The following is a 21945-nucleotide window of genomic DNA, read 5'->3' as shown; positions in this document are numbered from 1 at the left end:
CCTTCCTGCTGTCCCAGCAACCCAGCCACGTCCGGGAAGAGCATCCAGGAGATAGGGACAAGCCCCGAGGGGCTGTGCATGGCGGGGAGGGCACTCTGGCTCTCCCAATCCCCCCATCCTGCAGCTCCAGTGGATGAAGGAAATGCCACAAGGCTGGGAAGGGGCTCAGTATCCATTAGAGGGGCTTGCCTGGGGGGTAGCAATGGGCAGGGGGAGCAGCAGCAGAGGGCTGAGGATGCATCCCCCGCCCTGGTGTGCAGCATCTGCTCCCATCACCCTTCTCATGGAGCCCCTGCCATATCCCTGGCTCAGGGCTCTCTTGGCTGGACTCAAAGCGAACTGCTCTTATCTCTGCCTCAGCTTCCCGATGATAAGGGTGGCATGTCTGGAGGTGAACTGGGCAGACTGTCCCCCCTGTCCCTGTCTCTATCTGTGGCTGCTATTTGTCACCAAGCAGCTGCAGCCACAGCCACAATGAAGTCAGCCCAGTCTTCACAAGCAGATCCCCAGCTCCTCTGATGCCCACGGCTGGCACTCCCAGGGCAAGGCAAGAGCCCACCTCCCATAAGCAAGGCCAAGGAGGAGATGCCTGGCTGAGCAAGGCACTGCTGGCTACAGGGAGGTGCAGAAGACTGTCCAGAGCTGCAAGGACAGAGAGCTGTGGTAAGATATAGATGACACTTGGCTATTCATGCCAATTTCAGGGGTTCCTGCCCAGTGTGGCAGATTCTGGACATGAGCAAAGCTCCTCTGTCCTGTTCCCCACAATGTTCCCTACATGGGATCACACCCTCGGTGCAGGCAGATCCTGCTCCAGCAGCATCCATGCCCCAGCCCTCCCCAAGAGGGCTCTGCTGGGAACATCCCCACAGGCAGCTCTTGCAAAATTCACAGCTCCCTCCAGCCCTGGGAGCGTGCCTGGGCGTAAGAGCCGATCTAGCTCTAAGCTGGGGGATTTGCTCCAGGATCAAAGCCAAAGGAGGAGACACAGGGTGTGGGTGCTGATAGAGGCTTCCCCTCCCCAGGTCCCATCCCGCCGCGCCGGGCCAGCTGCGAGCAGACTCCAGCAGCTGTGACAGGGTGGAGACGGTGGGAAAGATGCACACAAAGCCCTGAGATACCCTGTTTTTCAGGCAGGGAAGGGAGCTAGGAGGGTCTGTGAAGGCAGGAGAGGTGCAGGGCCAGCACAGAAGCTGGCACCCCCTCAGGGTGGAGGAGTGGAGGGGCTCAGAGGGAATCCTGGAGGATCACCAGACCAGGGAGGCTTTGGGAGATGGACTTTGGGGAAGCACAGATCAGACAAGCCAACACCCCCAAAAGTTTCAGCTGGTTTTAATACTGTCAGAGACACCCCAGAGTGGGGCCATCACTGCCATCCCACTCGGGCTCCCTCAGCCCTTGCCAAAGCAAACCCACTGCCAGCCCAGCCCCACGGCTGTGAACATCCCAGCAGGCAGGGGAAGCATCACTGCCAGCCCAGGACAGCCTGCCCGTGCTCCCACCTGGGACTCACTCATCTCCTGCTGCTAATCCCAAGGGCTCGAGCATTGCAAGAGGCTCCCCTCCACCCCATGTAAAGGGAAAATAATCAGGTTACAAAAAGGGTCATGGCACGGCCCTCTGCCCACTGCTTTTGGGTGGTTTGCTCACCCTCCTTTCCCATATTTTCCTTGCATCCTTCTGGCTACAAACCAACTCTCCCCACTACCAGATCACAGTCCCCCTGGTCACCACTGGGCTCTGAGGACAAGGGATGGCCAGGCATGCCAAACTGCAGTAAGCTGGGGATGATGGCAATGCTGAGACTGGGAGGCTGCTGGAGCTGGCATCCCAGCAAGGGGAATAGGCAGTGCCCACCAAAATGCCCACTGTGGTGCCTGCCAGAGTGCCCAGCAGATAGAGCCACCATCAGTGGGGATCTGGTGCCTCTCAACAGGAGCTGTCTCATCACTCCACTCGCACTATGTGGTGCTGACATCGCAGGCAAGGAGACTCAGGGCCTGGCAAAACGGGCAGGGGACAACAGCTGAGATTTATCAGAGGATTTTCACAGCCCCTGCTTGCAGACAAGCAGGGAGCAGGAGGGACATTGGAGGCTGCAAGCCAGGGGAGCCTGCCCTAAGACCCTGAAAACTGCTGAGCCCCAAGACACAGCTCAGGCAAGGGACTGCCACTGGCTGTAGCCTCTCTGCTGGAAGCAGAAGCAAGAAGGAGAGAATTTGTCCCCAGGCTTAGCTGAGAAGATAAAGCCAAGCCCTGGTTGCAGGACAGGGTCCCCCAGCAAGGCCTCATTTGCAGGATGGTGTCCCCAAGAAAGCCCCAGTTGCAGGAGGGGGTCAGCCCTGGCTGGAGCAGCAAGAGGGCAGGAGCCATCCCCACATCCCACCTGCAAGGGCCCCGTAAAGTGCAGTGCTGCAGCCCCAGCACCACCGCGGGGCAGGGCAGCCCTCCTGGCCGCCTCCTGAGTGTGGGGACGTGGAGAGGGGGGTGTGAGGGCAGAGCAGGAGTGGGCAGGGCAGGCAGGGTGCAGGCTGGGCAGCGGGGAAGAGCAGCCCCGTCCTTGTTCCCCGTGCCTACTCATCGCAGCCCAGCAGCTCCACGCGCAGGGTGATGCGGTTGTGCCAGGCCACGGGCAGGATGCGCACATAGCGGGCGTAGAAGGGCACGTCGAACACGTTCTTCTTGTGTGAGTAGTTGTCACTGTTGCCATGGAAGATCTAGAGGAGAAAGGTGGGTTATCAGGGCTACCAGGACCCCAGGGCAGCAGTGACAGCATCGACTGACAGAGTTCAAGAAGCCTTTCTCAGCCACAGGGTGTGAGAGTGAGAGCACTCTTGGGGTGCCCTGTGCAGGGCCAGGAGTTGCACTCAATGATCCTTGTGGGTACCTTCCAATTCAGCATATTTTTGTGATTCTGTGACCTCAGCCCCACCCCTCATCCCTCCCCACCACGGCATGTCACAGACACATTCTATGAAAAATTCTTTTTTTAGGATTTTTTCTCTTGAGAAGCTGAGAAGCCTCAAGAACAAAATGTAAACAGTAATTATTTGCTGCTGTGGAATGCAACAGGTGCATCTGTGGTCTTATGTAGTTGTTTTTAATTAATAGCCAATCAAAATCAGCTAGTTTAGACTCTTTGTCCGCGATACAAGCTTTTGTTATCATTTTTTTCTTTTTTTATTCTTAGCTAGCTTTCTGATGAAATATTTTCTTTTATTTTTTTAGTATAGTTTTAATGTAATATATATTATAAAATAATAAATCAAGCCTTCTGAAACATAGAGTCAGAATCATCTCTTCCCTCATCCTAAGGCCCCTGTGAACACCACCACCACGGCATGCCTGAGCCCTGGGAAATCCCTTTGCCCTCCTCACACCCACCTTGGTGCTGTTTGTCTGGGCATCCCGGTACAGGGTCCAGGACGTGCCGTTGTCACTGTAGGCCACCTTGTAAGCTGCCACATACTGGATGTGCCCAAAGTCACGGGCTCCCTGTGTGATGATGCCTGTCACCTTCTTCTGGTCCCGGAGGTCAATCTGGAAGGGACAAGGCTTGTCACAGCTCCTTGCAGGAGCAGTGCTCCCACCCTACAGCACCCTTCACGCTCCAGAGGCAGCCAGGAAGAGCTCGTCCCCAGGGGTCAAGAATGGAGAAAACACCACTTGACCCCCATGCCACACAAATCATAAAACATGACTGTGAAATATTTCATCCTTCAACACTCACAGCGTCACTCAAAGCAACCAGAAGCGGGCACAAACTCATCTCAGCTCCCTTGCCCACTCCTGCCACCTCCACATTTTGTGCCGGAAACACCAGTGTGGGAAGGACAGCAAAAAATCTCAACCCAAAAAAAATACGGGATTCACAGAGGAAATTCATTTCCACTGGAAAGTAATTCCGGCTGAGAAAATATGCAGTTGAACACAATCTGACATTTGGGTTCTAAGCAAGACGGTTTCTATTCTCTTTACTCTGCCACACTGTGTTTACTGCTGCTGGCATGGTACAGGGTAAACCACCAAAGGAGCTGAAAGCCTCATTAATTTAGCTCTGTTTTCATGCTCATGGAGGGCAATTCCAGTGATACAACACACATAAATCCTGAGTGCACATGTAAATCTATGCACATATATACAAACAGGCAGCCTGTGGTGCAATAGCCCAGCTCAGCGTGTCATCCTGACCCTGTCATCAGCCAATGTCTCGATAAGCTGGTTTATTTAGAGTTCTGAGACAGCTGCTTTTAATCATTTCCCAAATAAAAAGCGGGACAAATATCTAAACTGCTTTGTCCTATTATGTCATGGAATCATGTGAAAAGTACAAAAACAGGGGAGCAAGGGAAACTGAGAAGGAAATTTCAAAACTATTTGTTTCTATTCCAGACTGAGAAGAGAAAAGCAAGCCTGATTTCTTCCTGCAAAACAGAAACATGGTGTTCTGGGCAGCCAGAGTGTGTTGGGATGGTCGCTCCAGGCTGGGATGGCATTTCCTCAGGGGGTGAGACAGAACTGGGGTGCTGCATGCTTGATGCACCCCACAAGAAGGTGCAGATATGGCACCACCTTGTTCCTATGGGCTGATTCTGACCCAGAGCTCCAGGATTGCTCTTAAAAGCAGTGGCTGTGGTCCCATCCTGACCTGCCCCTGTGATCCCCGCTCAGGGAGAGCACTGCTGGACTTTGTGACCCACAACAAGGCTCTGGTCACACCAACCCAGCTGTTCAGCTCCCCTGAAACAGGAGGTGGCCCTGGGCACAGCTGAGGAGCTGGTGAGGAGATATCAAGTTACAGAGACCAGAGACCCACCTGCAGCCACTCGGACTGGTCGTTGTTCAGGGCTGTCCACGCGTTGGTTTTGCCTGTCATGTCCAGGCGAGCGTAATGAGGGTGCCAGGTAAAGGCATCGATGCCCCAGGTCTTGAAGGCGCTGGAGGCTGTGATCTGCTGGTCGGAGATGAGGCGGGATTTCATGCCCAGGGGCTCCGAGCAACCTGCCGTGTTGAAATACACTGTAACACAACAGTTTACACAGGCAGTGAAAAGGAAAGAGACAAGTGCAAGCACAACCCCGCAGATCTGTCAGAAGCCATCCCCACATTCTCATTCCACTGCCCAGAGCGGCACCAGGGCCGGGCAGGGAAATGCTCAGCAGATGAGCAGGGCGGTCTTTTCCCAGGATTTTTAGCTCCCAGCTATTCCCTGGCTCACAGTGCCTCCTGCTGCAGGGATGAGTAGATGTCCCGACAGCCCAGCCCAGCCCAGCCCTGGAATACAGAAAGCTTTGGCAGGAAGCAGAGAAGGATGTAGAAAGAGCAATGCAAAGACATCCCCAGCCAAAAGCACGGATGGCACCACACCCACGCAGCAGAGGGACAGGACCCAAGCCCCCACAAGATCCCACTCCCACACCAACAGGCGAGTCCCACTCAGCTCCCAGGGATGTGCTGCAGGGCAGGAATGCAGGAGGCACAGGGAAAGGGCTCAGGCTGATGATCGCTTACATTTCCCAGAGGACTTTGATCCTCTGCTTCTTTTCAAGCTCTCCAGCAGGAAAAGCAGTGAGTTCACAGCTCAGACAGGGAGGGGGCACAGTAAAAACTCCTGCCTTGGGAAGGTGTTAGCAGGGTGAGGATGCAGCTTGAGCTGGCTGAGCCGATGGGATTAACGCCTTGCGCTCCCCAAACGCACCCCTGGGTATTCCCAGGCACCAGCATGAGGAAAAGCAAGCACTGACAAACCCCCTGTCCTGAGGGACCAGAAGCAGGCCAAGGAGGGCTGCCCTGCCCTGTGTCACCCCCTGCCCTGCAGCCCTGGGAGGGGACAGCACTGGCATTTACCGTTCATCTCGCAGCCGATGAGCTCGAAGCGCAGCGTGCAGGCGCGGCGGCACATCACGGGGTAGATGCGGATGAACTGGGCCGTGATGGGAGGGTTGAACATGTTGGTCCTCATGGTGCCATAGTCCACGTTCCCCTCAAAAACCTGCAACAGTAAGCAGGGTTCAGTGCTCCATCTCTCACAGTCCCCTGCAGCAAATCCCTTGCACGGCAGACAGAGAGACCTTGGCACTGCCAATAGCAAAAGAGGGGGAAGCTGGGCTTTGTTTTTGTGCCCTGGAACAGTGCAGGACCTTGGAGGAGCTCCAACACTCCCAACAGAGATTTGCAACATTCCCTGCTTCATCCTCACCCCCACAGAGCCACACATGCGGCAACACCCACTCCCACCACCACAATGCTCCTCAAATCATGACAAGCAGAGAGGTGGCTCACTTCTTCCTTTTTAACATAATAAATAGAATCAAATTGCCTTTCACACACTTTTTCCACTGCTGCAGAAACAAGAGGAATTTTTCTATTTTTTTTAAAGCAAACCAGATACTTCCAACCATTCCCTGGATGCTCAGAAAGCCAGCAGGAGACACTTGCCATAAAGAGCTGCAAGTGGAGAGTAGGCAATCTACAAGTATTCCCACTTTGAGACACACTGTCAGCTGGTGCTTGCTGCAGATCCATCACCGAGCTACCCAAGCTGCTCAGTAGCACTCCCAGACCAAGCCCAGTTCCCACAGGGTGTCAGTGATAAAGATACTATCTGAATGACCTAAATCAGGCAGTGCTGCTTCTTTGGTTATGCTTATTATGGTCAATTAAACAGAGGCAGGGAGTATTGCTTGGCACTGGAACTGCCTGTGCCATCTCCCTGCTAGCAGAGTTCCCATCCCAACGCAGCTCTGCCCCAGGTCAGAAGCACTTTCCCACACACAGGGATGCAGCTCCCAGCCCCTCCAGCACCCACAGAACCGCTGGATGGGGGCAGCTGGGACATCCCTGCACACAGCATCGCAGCCCACCTTGTCTACATCCTTTTTCTCATCCTTGAAGAAGGTGAACTCCCTCCCATCGAGGCTGTAGGCGACTTTGTAGGCGCGCACAAACTCCTGCTGCCCCACGCGGCGCGCGCCCTGCGTGATGATCCCGCTCAGCCGCATCTTCCGCAGCAGGTTGGCCTGGAGGGGAGAAGAGGATGAGTGGGGTGCAGTGACAAGGGCTTGCACAGCCCTTGCACCCACCAGGATCACCAAGTCTGGGTGGAAGGGTGGAAACTGGGACAAGGAAAGGGGCTGCTCCCTTAGGGAAAAAGCACTCCATCCCTCCAGCCTTGCATCCCAAGGTGGGCAGAGCAAGGGGGATCATCAACCCACATCCCACCTTCCTCCAATGGACTTGCCTCCTCCAGGCACATCCCAAGATACCCCTGGGTGGCAGCTTGATGCAGCAATTTAGCCCCACACTTGCCACCAGGAGCAGTGAAATGGCATAACAGCAGCACTGCAAGACCAGCCATGGCTGCTGGGCTGCTCTCTGTGCTGTCACTCCAGTCCTGCCACAGGTACCTGGATCCAGGGGCTCTTGTCATAGTTGCTGGAGGTCCAGGCGTTGACAATGCCGTGGTTGTTGAGGCGGGCGAGCTCCGGCCCCCAGCGCTGGAGGCCAAGGAAGCCATAATAGACAGAGGATGCTGAGAGCTGGGCGTCAGAGATGGCTCCTCCTTCCATGCCCAGGAGAACAGCACAGCCTGGGGGCAGAGGGGAGATCAGGATCAGAGAGAGACAGTAACCAGGGAGCAGAACTAGAGGTCATTTTTTCTTCTCTGGAGGCAGAACAGGAGAAGGAGGCCAGCCCTAGTGCCTGGCTGTCCCCAAGGTGGCCTCTCCTCCTCATCCCTCAGCCAAAATCACACCATCCATCAGTCCCCCTCCAGCACAGAGGTCTGGAGGAGAAAGGACCTTTCTGGGGCACTCCAGAGAGGAGAAATTCCTGAGGATGTTCCCTCCATTAGGACCAGGCCTGCTGGCATCAAGGATAGCCACATATGCCCTCCAGATGCCCTAAACCAGCTGGTAAGAGCCTTCCTGACAATGAGGGACAGACAGTGGGGAACAGGAGGGAAAGGGAATTCAGTACAGCTGGTGCCAAAGACTTACGGCTGTGGCAGGTCTTGCCCAGGAATGGAGAAGGACACTTGCAGGTGTAGTCACCATCCAGGTCCAGGCAGGTGCCTCCATTTTTGCAAGGCTGGGAGGAGCACTCGTTCTTGTCTGGGAGAGAGAGAGGAGCAGCTCAGGAGGCAATCACAAAACCAGTCCCAGCGAGGAGACCCCTCATTCAGTGCAACAAGAACAGGGGGAGGCATCCCCTGAACAAGGTCCATGGCAGGGTCCCTGAAGAGAGGGTGGCACAGGTAGAAGCTTGAACCCAAGGATCTCTCTATGCTGTGCTCCCACAGAGTGCAGCCATGCAGGTGCACCAGGACACACAGTCACATCAAGGCTGGGAGCCTGCATGGAGCAGGCTGAGCCTTAAGGCACCTCTTGTGTTATTACTTGAGACACCAAGTCCCCCCAGAGATGCAGAGCAAGGTTCAGACATAACCCACCCCACACCATGGTCCTTCCCTCCACCCTGCAAGCTCCACACCAGCCCATGATCCCTGTAAGCCTGGTGCCCCACGCAGTCACAGCTGCTCACAGGCCCCAGCTGTCGCCCCAGGAGTCCCCAGGCTCTCAGTGGACAAGGTTCCCCCTCGTGCCCCCTGCTGTACTCACTGTTCTGGCAGTGCACCCCATCGTACCCCGCAGGGCACTTGCAGATGTAGTCAGTGAAGACATCACCCCGGTTTGGGACCAGCTGGCACTCACCATTGTTGTGGCAAGGATTGGGATGGCAGGGCCCTAGGGAAGGGGAAAAACAACTGTAATATAGGCACAGGTGGAAAATAAGAGCATCCAGCATGTTTCCACTCCCCAGAGACATTGCATTGCCCCCAAGTTCATCCCGTCACCATATCCCTACTCAGATCTGTGCTCTGTGTGTCCATCAGCCATCAGAAGGACTGAACCCCAGTGGTGTAGGGCCAGGACAAGGGGAGCACCTGGGAAAGGGTCAGCTCCTCACCTTTCTCTGTCTCATTGCAGTCAATCCCAACATAGCCCTCAGGGCAGATGCAGAAGAAGGGGGCCTCATTAATCCCAGTCAGGCAGGTGCCCCCATTCTGACAGTGGTTCACGTCACAGAAGTCACCTGGAAGTAAAGTCAGGTGTCACTGCAAGCCATCCCTAAGGCAGCCATCCACCAGAGCCCCCCACACACAAAGGCATCCCAGCCCAACAGCAGGAAACTGGTCTGCTGCAAACCCCACGGGAAAGGGAGCCTGGCAGGGACAGGCAGCTGGACCTTGCACAGGGCTGCTGGCATTCAAATGCAATGGTTGAGACTGGGAGCATAACCAGCAGCAAGGATCTGCCTTGTGCTGGCACATTAAAAAAGAGGTTGAGCAGACACTATATGACAAAGTGAAAACAGGGGAAACCCAGGTTTTGGTGCATTAAATGCTTTTGACAATCGGCTGGAAAATGTGAGTGGCCAGGCTGGGGCTCGCTCAGGCATGAGAAGGACAGAATGATTCAAGGGAATGGGGCTGGTGCTGTTGCTGGTGTTTGCTAATGTAAGTTTGTACTTGTAAGAACACCAAAAAGAAAAATCATTGTAGGGGGAGCTCGCATTCCTCAGTTCCCAGATGCCGGAGTCAGGCAGGGAGGAAGCACAAGGTCCATCTCTGCAGGACGCCTGCCAGACCTCCATCATTCTCCAAGCAGCTCCCACAAGGCTGCCCTGGCTCACAGGAAGGTTCCCCCAGGGAGCTGGTGGGGCTGCAGCATCTTCCCTGCCTGTTCATCCATCCCCAGCATCTGCCACGGTGCAGGGTTTACGTGGCAAGGTGGTGGTGGCAGGGGGCTGCAAAGGTGGCTCAGCAAGAGGACAACAGGAGCTGCTCCCATGCTGGAGACAGCCAGTCCAGCCAATGCCAAAACAGACCCTCTGCTGCTCAAAGCTGGTGCCCATCACCAGCATGGCTTCTGTGATAATATATCCAAGATAAAGTAAAAAAATACTGTGCAGCAGCTGTAGGAGAGGAGTGAGAAAAATGTGAGAGAAACAGCCCTGCAAACACCCCCGGCGGAGAATGAGGAGGGAAAGGAAGTGATCCAGGAGCAGGGATTCTACTGCAGCCCATGGAGGAGACCTGTCTCCCTGAAGCCTGTGGGGGACACAGGGAGCAGATATCCACACTGCAGCCCACAGACAGCTCCAGGCTGGAGCAGCCTCTTCCTCAAGGGCTGTGTCTCATGGAAAGGACCCACACCAGAGCAGTAAATGAATAACTGCAGCCCATGGGAAGGACCCACTCTGGATATTTTCCTTTTTTTCCCCACCCTGTCCTGTTGAGGAGGGAAGTGAATGATGTCAACCCACTGCACCCTCCAACCTTCTACGCTCCATTGCTGGGCTGAATCAGATTGCAAAAGCTGGGCTGAAATTCCTCCCACCCTCAATTTATTCTGCCTAAAAGCTGCAAGGCAGCAACATTCCACAAACCTAGACCAGATTTCCACAGGACTGGTTGAAAGCCTCAGTAACTCCTCGTCAAACAGGACAGCACATCCCTTGATGCCAGGCATTTCTCTGCTACCCTGCAGAAGCCAGAACAAGGGCTGAACCCAGGTGGAGACCTAGGAATAACCCTTCACTGCCTCCATGACCTGGAGAAGGTGGAAGTTGATGAGCTGTGGGCTCACTGCCCAGACGAACACCAAACAACGCAGGTCTCATTTGCCTAAGCTACTACTCAGTGAGCTCCTACTCATTAGTCCTTTAATAGCAGGACTCCTTCAAGTTAATCCTACTCTTCCTGACACTCCACATGTGTAGGGTACACACTGGTGGCAGGCAGCAACCTCCAGCATCAGGTGGAGGTTTCCATAAGGATGCTGCAGCTCCCTTAGCCCAGCCTCGGGAGGCAGAAAAACTTGGGCACCAGTTCAAATCACTGCCTGTGCTGCCCAGCCTGTTCTGCATGACCTCATGCTCCATCAATGCGCTGCCATGAGCTACAGCATGGGAGGAAAGGGCTCCTGCTGATAGTGGGGATGCCTGTACTCCACACCCCTCCACCCCTCCATAGGTCTTGGGCACATCCATCCACCCCATCCCACGGATCTCTCCCAGCAGCCCGTCAAGGCCATACAGACCGAGCTATTTTTGTTTAACAGTGGGACACAGCTGCTTCCCCAGGCACACTGATGCTCCCCAGCATCAGCACTGCCCCCAGGACAGGAGTGTCTGGGGTGTGACACAGCAGCAAAGCAGTAAGGTCTCCTCCCAGGGTTGCAGCAGGAGGGGTCCAAGTTTTACACTTCGCTTATTGCAAGTAACTGGACTCCCTTTTATCCCCTCCCAGGAATAATCCTTTACATAGTGGGTGTTGGTAGCCAGCCCCCTGCCTAGCAGTGAGGCACACAGGTCACTTTTTCCACTGTAGCAAGCAGTTTTGGATGCTCCTGTTTCTGGGCTGTTTCAGGCCTGGTTTCAGAGCTGTTCAGCATCTCCATCCTCCACACATACATTTTTCTCCAGTCAAGGACAGAGCTGTCGCAGGCTGAACACTCAGGAACCAAGGCAACAAAGATCAACCACCGCTTTTGGAAATGTTTGCTTATATGAACCCACAGGCTGGCTGGGAGGCAAAAATAACATCCTCCAAATACTGGGACAGCTCATCCCAGCGGGGCTGGGGGAAGTCAGGTCTTGAGAGGGCAAAAAGGGCACCTCAACCATGCAGGGAGAGCAAACATAAACAAGGCCTTTCTCACCCCCTCCTGCTGCCCTTTGTCCCTGACCTGGAGCCTCCACTTAGGCTTTGCTCCCCTTTTCCCTGGTCTTATCCATCCCTTTGGGAGCCAAGCGCCCCAGGCATGACCCACGGGGTTATGATGGAGCTGCTGCTCCCCGGGGCTGCCCTGGCCAGGCCAGCTGGGCGCGTACCAGGCGGTCCCAGGGACGCTGTTTACATTGCGAGCACGGTTATCTGAGCCTGAAAGCACAGGACAGCCCGGCTCAGAGACTCCCGCCTTGGGAGAAGGGACGGGGCCGGGGACCCGCGATCCCCGCTCCGGCAGCAGCAGCGGCCCTGGGGCTGCACGCTCTCCCACTCCGGGACCCGCTCACCCTGCACCTCCCGGATCCCTGGCACCGCCGATCCCGGGCATCTCGGGTTTCCCTGTACACACCCCCGACACCCCGGACAGCCCCTGCGCCCCGGATCCCTTGCCCTCCCCATCCCCGGCATTCCGGGCTCCCCTGTACTCTGGATCCCCCGAAACTCATCCTCTCCTGCACCGCGGATCCCCTGCACACCAGGCAACCCTGCACTCCAGATTCCCTGCACTCTGCCTGCCCCGCACCCCGGAATCCCTGCACACCGGACAGCCCTGCACTCCAGATCCCCATTGCTGCGGACCCACAGCACTCCAGCCTGCCGGGCACCCAGGTTTTCCCTGCACCCCGCATCCCCTGAGCCCCGGTTCCCCGGCACCGCAGATCCCCGGGATCCCGGCGCTCCTGATCCCCGCTTCCCCGGCGCTCCTGATCCCCGGCACTCACCGGACACGACCAGCAGCAGCGGGAACGCCACCGCCACGGCGAGCAGCGCCCGAAATAAGCTCGCCGCGCTCATGCTGCGTCCCGAGCCGTGCCGTGCCGTGCGCTCCCCCCGAGCCGCTCCGCTGTGCTCGGCTCCGCTCGGCTCGGCTCGGCTCCGCCGCGGGCTCGGGGCGGGCAGTGACTCAGCCCGGCCCGGCGCGGCCCCACGTGCTCCGCCGCCCGCCCCCGGGGCGGGACCGGCCCGGGACAGCCCGGCCGAGGGTCCGCGCCCCCGGCGTGCAGCAGCACGGAGAGTACGGCAATAAAGCAGCGAAAGTGTCTCTGCAAAGTGAGAGCCACCACGGGCACGCTGGTGATGCTCGGTGAGGGACACTGCTGGCTCACCCCATGTCCCTCGGGTGGCCGGGAGGGACTTGCCGAGCCTGGCAGTGCCCACGGCTCCTGGCCCTGGCTGGCAGGCACAGGGTGCAGAGCTGGACCGGAATGTGCTGGGGGCTGCCAGCACTTGGCAAAGGGAGAGCTGTTTTGCAGCATAAACCCCGCTTTTCTGTCCCTGGGTGGGATGAAAGCTGGAGAGGGCTTCCCCTCCGATGGACAGTGAACACAAGTACCCTGTGTGTGCCCTGTGTGTGCCCTGTGTCATCCAGCATGCCAGTGGCATGCTTGGGGTTTTCCCAAGTTCCTCCTAACTGGCATCAAGGAAATCAGCTTGCAGCCAGGTCCAGCAAATATGTGAAAGGGATTGGCAGTGACATAACAGCTTTCTGCCCAAAGCACTGCGCCACAGCTCCACTGGTTTGGCCACAAACTAGCTCCTTTTTGAGCTGTGCCCGGCCACCAAGAGCTAGAAAAGCCTAGCCACGCTCTTGAGAGGAGCTGGTGCCCTGTGGGGAGCTCTGGCCTGGAAGGCAAAAACATATTTAGCCCTGGAAGACTAAAGCATATTCAGGCTAAATCCATATTCAGCAGCAAATTCTTTGGAAAAGAGCACTGCACAGCAAAGGAATGCTGGATTATTTGACCCTGTCATGGAAATCCACTCCAAACCCTCCTCCTCCTAAAGGTGAAGCTGATTTTATCTCTTCTTGCAAAACCCTCCATTTCAGCATTAACTAACCCACCTCAGACACTCGGGCTGCTCATATTTATGTGTTGACTCTGGCAGAGTGTTGCTACATTCCTGCCTTTGGCAATGCAGCCACGCAGTCATCTGTGAGCTGGGCAGTCCAGCTGCATGCCACGCACTTTGACCAGTCTTCCCACCTCCACTCCAGTGCCCAGCTAATGCTTTTGTCAGATGCAGTGCCCATGAGAGCACTCAGAGCACGAGCAGCACCCTGGGGAGAGACCCAGAGCAGATCCAGCTGCCCTGTTGCGGTGTGACTTCTCAGGGCACCAGAGAATGAGAAACACATGGGACTGGACACGTATTCCCACCCACACCCACCGCCCTTGCTGCTGGTGTTTCCCTAAATTAGCAACCACACAAGGAAAACTCCAGGTAGAGTTTAACTCCAGTGTAGGGAGAAACAACAGCTGGAAAGGAGGGAGCACACAAGACACAGGACTTGCTTTCGAATAACCCTTCAACCTCAGGGTAATTACTGCTGTGGTGTTCTGAGGAAAACAAGGTCAGGAGGAGGAGAGCTCAGGGCAAGGTTCCCAGGGCCGTGCACAAGCAACTAGGACAAGGGTGTTTGTTCGGCCTTTTGAGGGGCTACAGCCTGGATTAGTCTCAGAGAGAACGCAAGACCCAGAGGGAGCTGCAGAAAAAGCATCAGCCTCTCTAAAAACAGAAAGCAAAATGTTTTCTTTCTGTCCCCAGAGGCATGAATGCCAATGTCCTAGGAGCGTGCATGGGAAAGGATATTAAGAAGCGAGTTGTGGAGGCCAGATGGAGCAATGCTCTCCACAGGGACAGTGCTGCTTGCAAGTTCCAGTGGCTCCTTGAATGATGCTGTGGAGAGGGGCATTCTATGAGAAACCACACTTGGGAAGTGTCTCTGCTGTCCCAGTGGGAAGCTCTGGACATGGGCAGCAGAGAAGAGAGAGGAGCAACCTGTCAAGGACAGGGAACAAAGGAGGAACAGACAGCCTCCACAGGCAAGCACCACGCCCGGGCTCCTACGGCCGCCAAGTTTTTGCAAGCGATGGCTCCACTTGAAAGAGCTGGGTAGGTCGAAGGTCAGGCATAATTTCACTCCCTTCTGCAGGGACTACTTAGGCCTTGCTGTTGCAGTATTTACCACTGGGTTTGGTTTCTTCTGCAGAGAGATCTGCCAGATTCTGCTGTGCGTAACCCTTTCCAAGTTGTGCTGATAGCAGATAGCCTGCTTCCCGTAGCTGGGGTGATAAAGAGGAAAATAGGTGAAGATGGGGGCCTTGCATTTCTCTGATGCTATCTTATTTATTTTCCAGCTTATACAAAGGTGTTTTCCTGTGAACAAGAGAGGTGAGCAATGCACAGGTGATCCCTTGCCCAAGCATAAAGCCCCCATCTGCCATAAAACTGACCAGGGCGCGTCTCGTGGCTGATAAATGTGCAGTGACAGCTTTGATATCAACACAATTTCATGTTCCTTCCCTCCACTCCCTCTTAGAAACTCACAGGACCTCACCCCACTGCAATCAGGTAGCAAATATGCCCCTCCATCCCCCCACTCAGCCCTTAAATGCATCTTGTTTTGGGTAGCAGCTCCTATTCTTTCAACTATCTGTTCTGTAAACAAGTTCACTGGCTTAGGTCTATCTCAAAAGTCAGCTGTTACACCCCAGAGGGACACTCCACCCAAAATGCTCCCACAACACTCCTTGAAATGTGGTTTTCCTCTTCCACCCCAGTTTTGAGAGCCCCCAAAAAAATCCCTGACAGAGGTAGCCCTCATCCTTCACAGACACCACTCTTTAAGAGTTCAAAGTTGTGGTTCAGGCCACAACACAGGTCCTGGGAAAGTTTCCTGTCATGTGGGACCAGGCCTCCCATCCTGCCACACGTGTTAGCCACTCTGAGTGGGAAGGAGAAATGATCTGTGGCACCACAGCAGCGGATTAAGCCCCAGTCTGCTCCTAATCCCTCTAACAGGATAACCAAGGGCTTGTGCCAGCACCTCCAACCTCCTGCAGCCCCTGCCAGCGTCACTGGCCCACCAGCACAAGGTTTCCAACAGCTGCCCAAGACATCCACTGGCTGGGACAGCCCTAGCATGTAGCCAGACTCCTCTGTTTAGTTTCTTGAGGAACAAAAGCCTTCCACACTCTCTGCCCTCTCCACCAAAAGGGTAATAGCTTCTTTAAACACAGGCTGTACACTTAGGGATGCTGCTGTTTAGGAATCTTCAGGACTAATCAAAAAAACAAGATACGGAATATCCTTGGGGCATGGAAAGCTCCATAAGGCTACTGAGAGCCCTTCAGGATATCTAAAACTTTCTGATTTGGAAGGAAAAAGGCAAAGGGCAGCAAGATCCCCTGGTTTCGCTCTGCTGCCCGCTGCTGATCTTGTCGGAGCTCAGATGAGATTCCAGCCAGTTTAACTTCAAGTCTTTTGCTCTAACCTAAATAAACAAGATTACACCCAGCTTAGAGCCGGTGTGTCTGTGTAAGGTACTTAATATAAGCACCTTTATATAACCCCCCTCTCTGAATCCTTTGCAGTCTTTAAGGATTTATCCATGCTTATCTCCAGCAGAAAAGGTGTTGCCTTCATCTTCATCTGGCAGATTGGAAACCAAGGGCTGGAAGGGCTCGAGGGAAGGACGTATCTCCCTTTATTTTGTCCATCCAAAAGCTAGACATGCAGGCTTGGCCTCTTAACACATGGCCTCATCAGCCAGTGGTAACAGCACCACTTCCTAAGGTCATTTGTAAATGCTGCAGCAGGAATTACCCTGGGAAATACCTGTCTCCTCACTGATGATGGATTAGCATCGACCTCAGGCCAGGATTAAAGCCCTTTGTGGTGGTGGCTCCCTGTGGTGCTCATCTCAGAGAACTGCCCAGGACAGATGGGGCACAGTCCAGTCCCTCTGTAGCCTGTTGCTTGGGAGCACCAACCTGTAACACAAGCCCACGATCCCTGATAGATTAGAAGCTTCAAGCAGCCTGAGCACTGAGCAGATACCACAGGAAGATAAACCATGGCTCTTTTGTTCTTTTTCAGGAAGACCTTTGCAAGCTCCTGCCTTGACACAAAGCACTAAATTGTGTACTTGATAGCTTTATTGTGCAGGTCCCTCTGATAACCTGTGTTTCTGTGGCAGGTTTCTGATCCTCACCCTGTTACCACGCTCACAAGACCCTTCCTTACTCAAGGCACCAATTTGGTGCATGTGCTTCTGGCACATGCTTGATGGAAGGTCCTCCAACGCCTGCAGGGCTTAAGGCAAGCTCACAGTCTGATTAAACACGGGCCTGATGGCGCTAATGCTGTATGAATATGGAACAGCACTAATGAACTCTAACGAGCTAGACCACAGGGTTTGTTTGCAGGAGCTCAGAACCTGTCCTACCGGCTGGTGGAGAAGAGGCAGTTTGCTCATTAGTGCACGCTCCCCTCCCGCCCATCCATGCCGAGAGAGGCTCTGCCCAGGTGGAGGCTTTATTATAATTTGTAAAGTTGTCTTTTGATCTCTGTATCTCGAAGCATAATGAGAAGGTTTGAACTCTGCCTGTCCTACCCTCTCCATACCTCCCACTTGCTGTGATCCCCCAGAACCTGGCAGGCAAGGGGAGAACTGCCCTAGCTCTAGGATTCTCTTCTTCCTGGAGAGAAGCATATTTGTGGCCTTCTAAAACACACTTTAGTAACCACAACCATGGCTAATGTAACAGGAAAGCATCAGTCCCTGCACACCTTCCTCTCTCTCACACACACACCTGACCCTGTGAGGGAATCCAGGGTGATCACATCTCAAAAGCAGCTCCTTATTCCCTTGGTCCCCCCAGGCCAAAGCAGCTCTTGGAGGCCACCTGGAGCCACTTGTGCTCTTAGGTGGAGAGGCTGGTGACCACTGATGCAGGATGTTGGCTCCTGTCGGACCTCAGCTCTGGAAGGAAGTTCCTGGTGACCGGTGCTTTCCGCTGGAGCTGCAGCAGGAGCTCCTGTGCTGGCACAGAGCCAAACATCCCACTCATCCCATGACCCATCAGAGCCTTCCCCTGATGATTCTGTCTCTCTCCCATCCGGGATCGATCCTGCACTACAGGCACACCAGCTGAAACTCCTTCTCAACCACTTCCTGCCCCTTGGGCTGCAGCCTCCGGAGCCGCAGCGGAAACCGCAGCAAGAGCTCGTTTGGCACCGCGCTCCGTGTCCAGGACAGCCAGCTCAGCCACTCAGTTACTCCTCTCCAATGGCTCCTCCTTCCCTCAGAAGGAAATAAAAACAAGCTCCAAGGCAGCCGTGTGTCCCCAGTGAAAGCCATCTGTCAGAGCCATCGCCACGGTCCCACTGGGCTCCGGTGAGGGTGTCCAGCCTCGCCATGGAGAAGCGCACGTAGCCAGTCCAGGGGCAGCACGCACCCAAGGGGACACGAGGCTGGAGCAGGGGGTGCCACGGGATGGCCAGGCAGCTGTGTCCTCTCTGAGCACTCTGCCTGGGGCTGTGCTACCTCCTCTCTCAGCAGCGACAACAACTTCCAGGCAAGGAGCCAGCTGATAGCTCTGCACATGCACAGATGTCTCCATACAGTTCCCATACCCACTGTTTGGAGCGATGAAGAGCTCCCTAGAAGAAACAAGAGTGGGCTGATGGGCAGGGGTATCCATCCATCTCCCCTTTCCTGCTTCACAAATTTCCTCCAAGGGATCTTTCCTAGCACTTAGTTGTGTGACCCCTGTGAAGACTCCCAAGTGTTTCCCCATCCCTGACAGGAGGTTTATACCAACATGTTTTTACAACAGGCATTGTTAGTCATACTCCATATGTCCTCTGCAATCACCCCTCCTTCTCAGTGGGATTTCCCATCACACCAACTATTTTGTCCAGCCTCCAACAGAGCCCTTATTAGAGCGTGAACCCATTTGCCTTCTGCCATCAACTCCCCCTACAGGCATTTTCACATTTCACTGTTCCCTCTCACCTCCCTGTTCTATCCCACAGATCAATTAATAATAATAGATCCCACCTATTCTGCATCCATCCAGTGTTCTTGGAGAGCTAAGCAGCTGCAGCTCCAGTGCTGAGTCCCTCTACACATCCCCAGCTGGCAATGGGCTGCTGCCCTGCGAACCCCAGCAGTAAAACCAGTGACTCTCGCTGCAGACATTCAGAGTAGACACAGAGTGAAAACATCTGGGTTCAACAGCCCTCAGCTCCTAACACGGCTTTGCAGCTTACCACAGCATTCCCCTTGGTCCATGCTCTGGGCCAGGTTTGTTTGTATCTCTTTTAAGATGTCCTCCAGGGACCTATGGATGCAGCTCCAGCACCTCCTTTAGCACCAGAGCAGTTATTAGGGCCTTGTGTGGTAATCTGTGTCCAATTTAGGAAGCCCTCTTCCACTCCTTGCTAACCCACCTCAGGACTGAGGTAGCAAACAGAATGGAGGTCACCTCAAGATCTGATGTGGCTCATTTCTATGAGCAGGGCTGGCTTCTTGACACTGTGCTGCACACACCACTCACCTGAAAGAACCCCAGAACCTCCCCACCCACCCTAGGGTGGTTCAGTCCCTTTAGCTGTGAATGGGGCTTATTTACTCTCTCCCTCCTCTGTTGTCTGCCTGTTGTCTTCTCCCTTTAGGTGGGTTGTTTTCTGCAAGACCTGAGAACATAAGAACACATCTACCTGTGCTTCCTCCTGCTCCAGCTACACCTGCACATCTGCCCTGCCTGCTGCAGGCAGGGAGAGGAGAGCAGCCCTGCCAGCTGTGAGGACAGTGACCCCAGGCTCAGGCCAGCAGCAGGGCTGTGTTTTGCAGAGCACGTGCAGCCCCACGCAGGAGGCACGTTTGCTCCTGCTGCCTGTGGTTCCTGGCAGGCTTTCCAGGGAGCAGCCCTCGGCTCACAGAGCTGCTTGTTCAGGAGCATGTTGTGTTTTTGCCTGGGCTTGCAGCTGCCTGTCAGCTGCTGTACAAACACAGCCCTGTCTCCCATCTCCCCCCGGCCTCTCCTCGCTCCTCAGCCCGGCTCTTTGCGGTGCTCAGGATTAGCCACACCTCAGCTGGGTAAACAGGAGCTGATCCTGCCCCATCAGCCAGGGGCTTTGCAGCCTCAGCTGCCGCAAGCAAGAAGTGCTCCTTTATTTTTCTCCCAAGTAAATCTCCCTTTCATCATTCAGCAGATCTGAAGCCCTTAATTAGACACAGCAGTGGATGTGATCAACTGCATTGGCTTCATCTTCTATTTTCTTTCTTTATCCTTTTATTTTCTTTCTTCATCCTCCTATTCTCTGCTTTTATTCCACTCAGCTTCCCTATCTTCTGAGCTGTTCTTCATTTTCTCACTCCTTTTATCCACTTTTTTTTTATACCCATCTGAGAAAAGCCACCCTTCCTTTCTGTATGTCACCTTCTGGGTGCTGAATAATGAACTAATGAACTATTCTGGTCTGAAAAAAAAAGCCCTGGAGATTGTTTCTAACTCCAGCCAGCACCTTAGTCTCCATCCCAGCTCAGAGGCAGCATTTCCTGCAAATTTCTACCTGGCTCTGCAGGGATGCTGAGCGGGGAAGGAGGAGGACACCCATTCCCTGCAGCACAGCACCCTCTAGCCTCCGCCGGGGCGGTAGCTCTTTCCTGAGCTGGAAGGAAGGACCTTCACCATCATCACTCAGCCACACATCCTCCCATCCTGCCGCACTCTCCACACATCCAGCCCTGCTCCCCGCATAACTCCTGCATAACAAAATCCTCCTGCAGCATTACTGCCAAATCCCAGGATGGATTTCATGGGAATCCGGAGGTCAGGATTCAAAGCTGGTCTGCTCTGAGGAGATGTGTGGCAAATCAGACGTCATTTCCCAAAAGTTGAGACATCGGTTTTGCAAGGTGGAGCCACAATGAGCCAAGGTGAGGTCAGCCTGGAGATGGGGTCATTACACAGCATCAGCAGCACTGTTTATTTCCTCCAGCCCATGCAATGCATTAACTCAGAGATGGTACAAAGGGAAGTGCTGCTCCTGCAAAGCCAGGTAAGTTCAGCCAGAGGAATGGAGTGCAGTAGCTCTGCAGCTGCTTTGTTTCCTTGGGACACTGATCTGTTGTATTCACGTTGCTGTACAATTATATTTCCTGAGTCTCATACCTTCTCTCGATGGTCTTCTCACGGCAGATCTTCACAGCAGTGGTGTTGTTGCTTCTCGGTCAGGGCTCCTCTCCCAGGCTCTCCCTGACCACCCTGCCCCCTTTTATCTCAGCTACCTCCATGGGCTACAGCTGCTGCCCAATCAAGGACATCACAGCTGCAGCCCATTTACAATAACCAGAATCAGGGCAGGGTCACTAATACAATAGAGAGATCTTTAACTGCCATACGTATATTTACAATACATAAGTTAACTCAGGCCCCCACACTGATCTGCAGCTTTCCAGGTGCCTGTGCATCGAAAAGGGTGGTCACTCTCAGCTCACCATGGCCATGGTGGCAGATCTTCACTGCTTGGCTGTGACTGCCAGTGCATCTCCAGGAAGCCATCAGGCAGGTGGAGATGCTCTGGATTAGCCTTTCATCCCAGCCATCCCACAGCTCTTTGCACCTTCCTGCTCACCTACCCTCCTTGCCAAACCCTGACTCCCATGGACCCCACCAGCCTCAGCCACAACCCTCCTCCCTGCACCAGCATCAAGCCTGTTTCCTCTCACCCCTGCCTTCCTTCTACACCTCCAGGAAACAGAGCTCTGGCTCTCTGCTCCCAAACACCATCACTCATTCTCCCAAATCACAACTGTGACCATTTCTTTTGTACTCACCATCATCCAAACACTGTTGTATTCTCCCTCCCTTCCTCCCAGACCTATCCCAATTCCCTCTATTTTGGCACAAAATCAATCTTCTGCCTCCACTCAATTTATTTCCATGAATATTGCTCTCTAGGAAAAGGCCCATTCCTCAGGCAATACTAAAATTTGGATTTTTACAAGGGGCTGCTAATCCCATTGTTCAGTTCACTGAGCATTTCAGTTTGCAGGATTGCCACCCTGCATTCTCCTCAGGCACCACTACTTCTATGGAAACTTTCCCACAGAAAGCATTTTGCAAGCAGCCCCTGAAAAAAAACTCCACAAGACTGTGGCCTTAGCAGACTCCTTTGCCAGCTTTCTGAGGTGGGACAATCACATCCTTTCCAGACTCCAACCTCAGCAACACACTGAGGCAATAGTGGCAAATGTCAGACAGACCACTTGGGATTAAACAGAAGACCAGTGGTTTCCTTTATTCAGCAAGACATCTTGGAGACTCTCCAGGAGAAGCTCATACATCCTTCTGGCTCTA

The 21945-nt window shown here is 54.3% G+C and overlaps 1 protein-coding gene across 2 annotated transcripts; it reads right to left on the bottom strand.

The window, feature by feature from the left end:
* Positions 1 to 1819: 1819 nt before the first annotated feature.
* Positions 1820 to 12656, bottom strand: MFGE8 (milk fat globule EGF and factor V/VIII domain containing). Of its 2 annotated transcripts, none has more exons than XM_058033268.1 (10): positions 12514 to 12656; positions 8968 to 9093; positions 8619 to 8744; positions 7998 to 8111; positions 7407 to 7588; positions 6864 to 7019; positions 5848 to 5992; positions 4817 to 5019; positions 3385 to 3540; positions 1820 to 2717 (listed from the first exon to the last, which is right to left on the bottom strand). In XM_058033268.1, exons 1-10 carry the CDS (start codon positions 12584 to 12586, stop codon positions 2574 to 2576), a joined length of 1425 nt encoding a protein of 474 aa, XP_057889251.1. In that variant the 5' UTR covers positions 12587 to 12656; the 3' UTR covers positions 1820 to 2573. The 2 variants fall into 2 exon arrangements, with proteins under 2 accessions (XP_057889251.1, XP_057889252.1); XM_058033269.1 differs by having other exon boundaries at positions 4817 to 5001; positions 12514 to 12655.
* Between the last annotated feature and the right edge of the window lie 9289 nt (positions 12657 to 21945).

The sequence above is a fragment of the Melospiza georgiana genome, chromosome 13 (genome assembly GCF_028018845.1).
Source record: "Melospiza georgiana isolate bMelGeo1 chromosome 13, bMelGeo1.pri, whole genome shotgun sequence".
Taxonomy (NCBI): Eukaryota; Metazoa; Chordata; class Aves; order Passeriformes; family Passerellidae; genus Melospiza; species Melospiza georgiana.
This window is presented reverse-complemented; position numbering and strand designations above follow the sequence as displayed.

Excerpts from the sequence above, each read along its gene's own strand:
- MFGE8 (XM_058033268.1), bottom strand. The coding sequence starts at position 12,586 with ATGAGCGCGGCGAGCTTATTTCGGGCGCTGCTCGCCGTGGCGGTGGCG. Across the intron at positions 8,112-8,618 it reads TGGGGTGCACTGCCAGAACA|ACAAGAACGAGTGCTCCTCC; the intron begins GTGAGTACAGCA and ends TCTCTCTCCCAG. Across the intron at positions 5,993-6,863 it reads AGAAAAAGGATGTAGACAAG|GTTTTTGAGGGGAACGTGGA; the intron begins GTGGGCTGCGAT and ends TTACTGTTGCAG.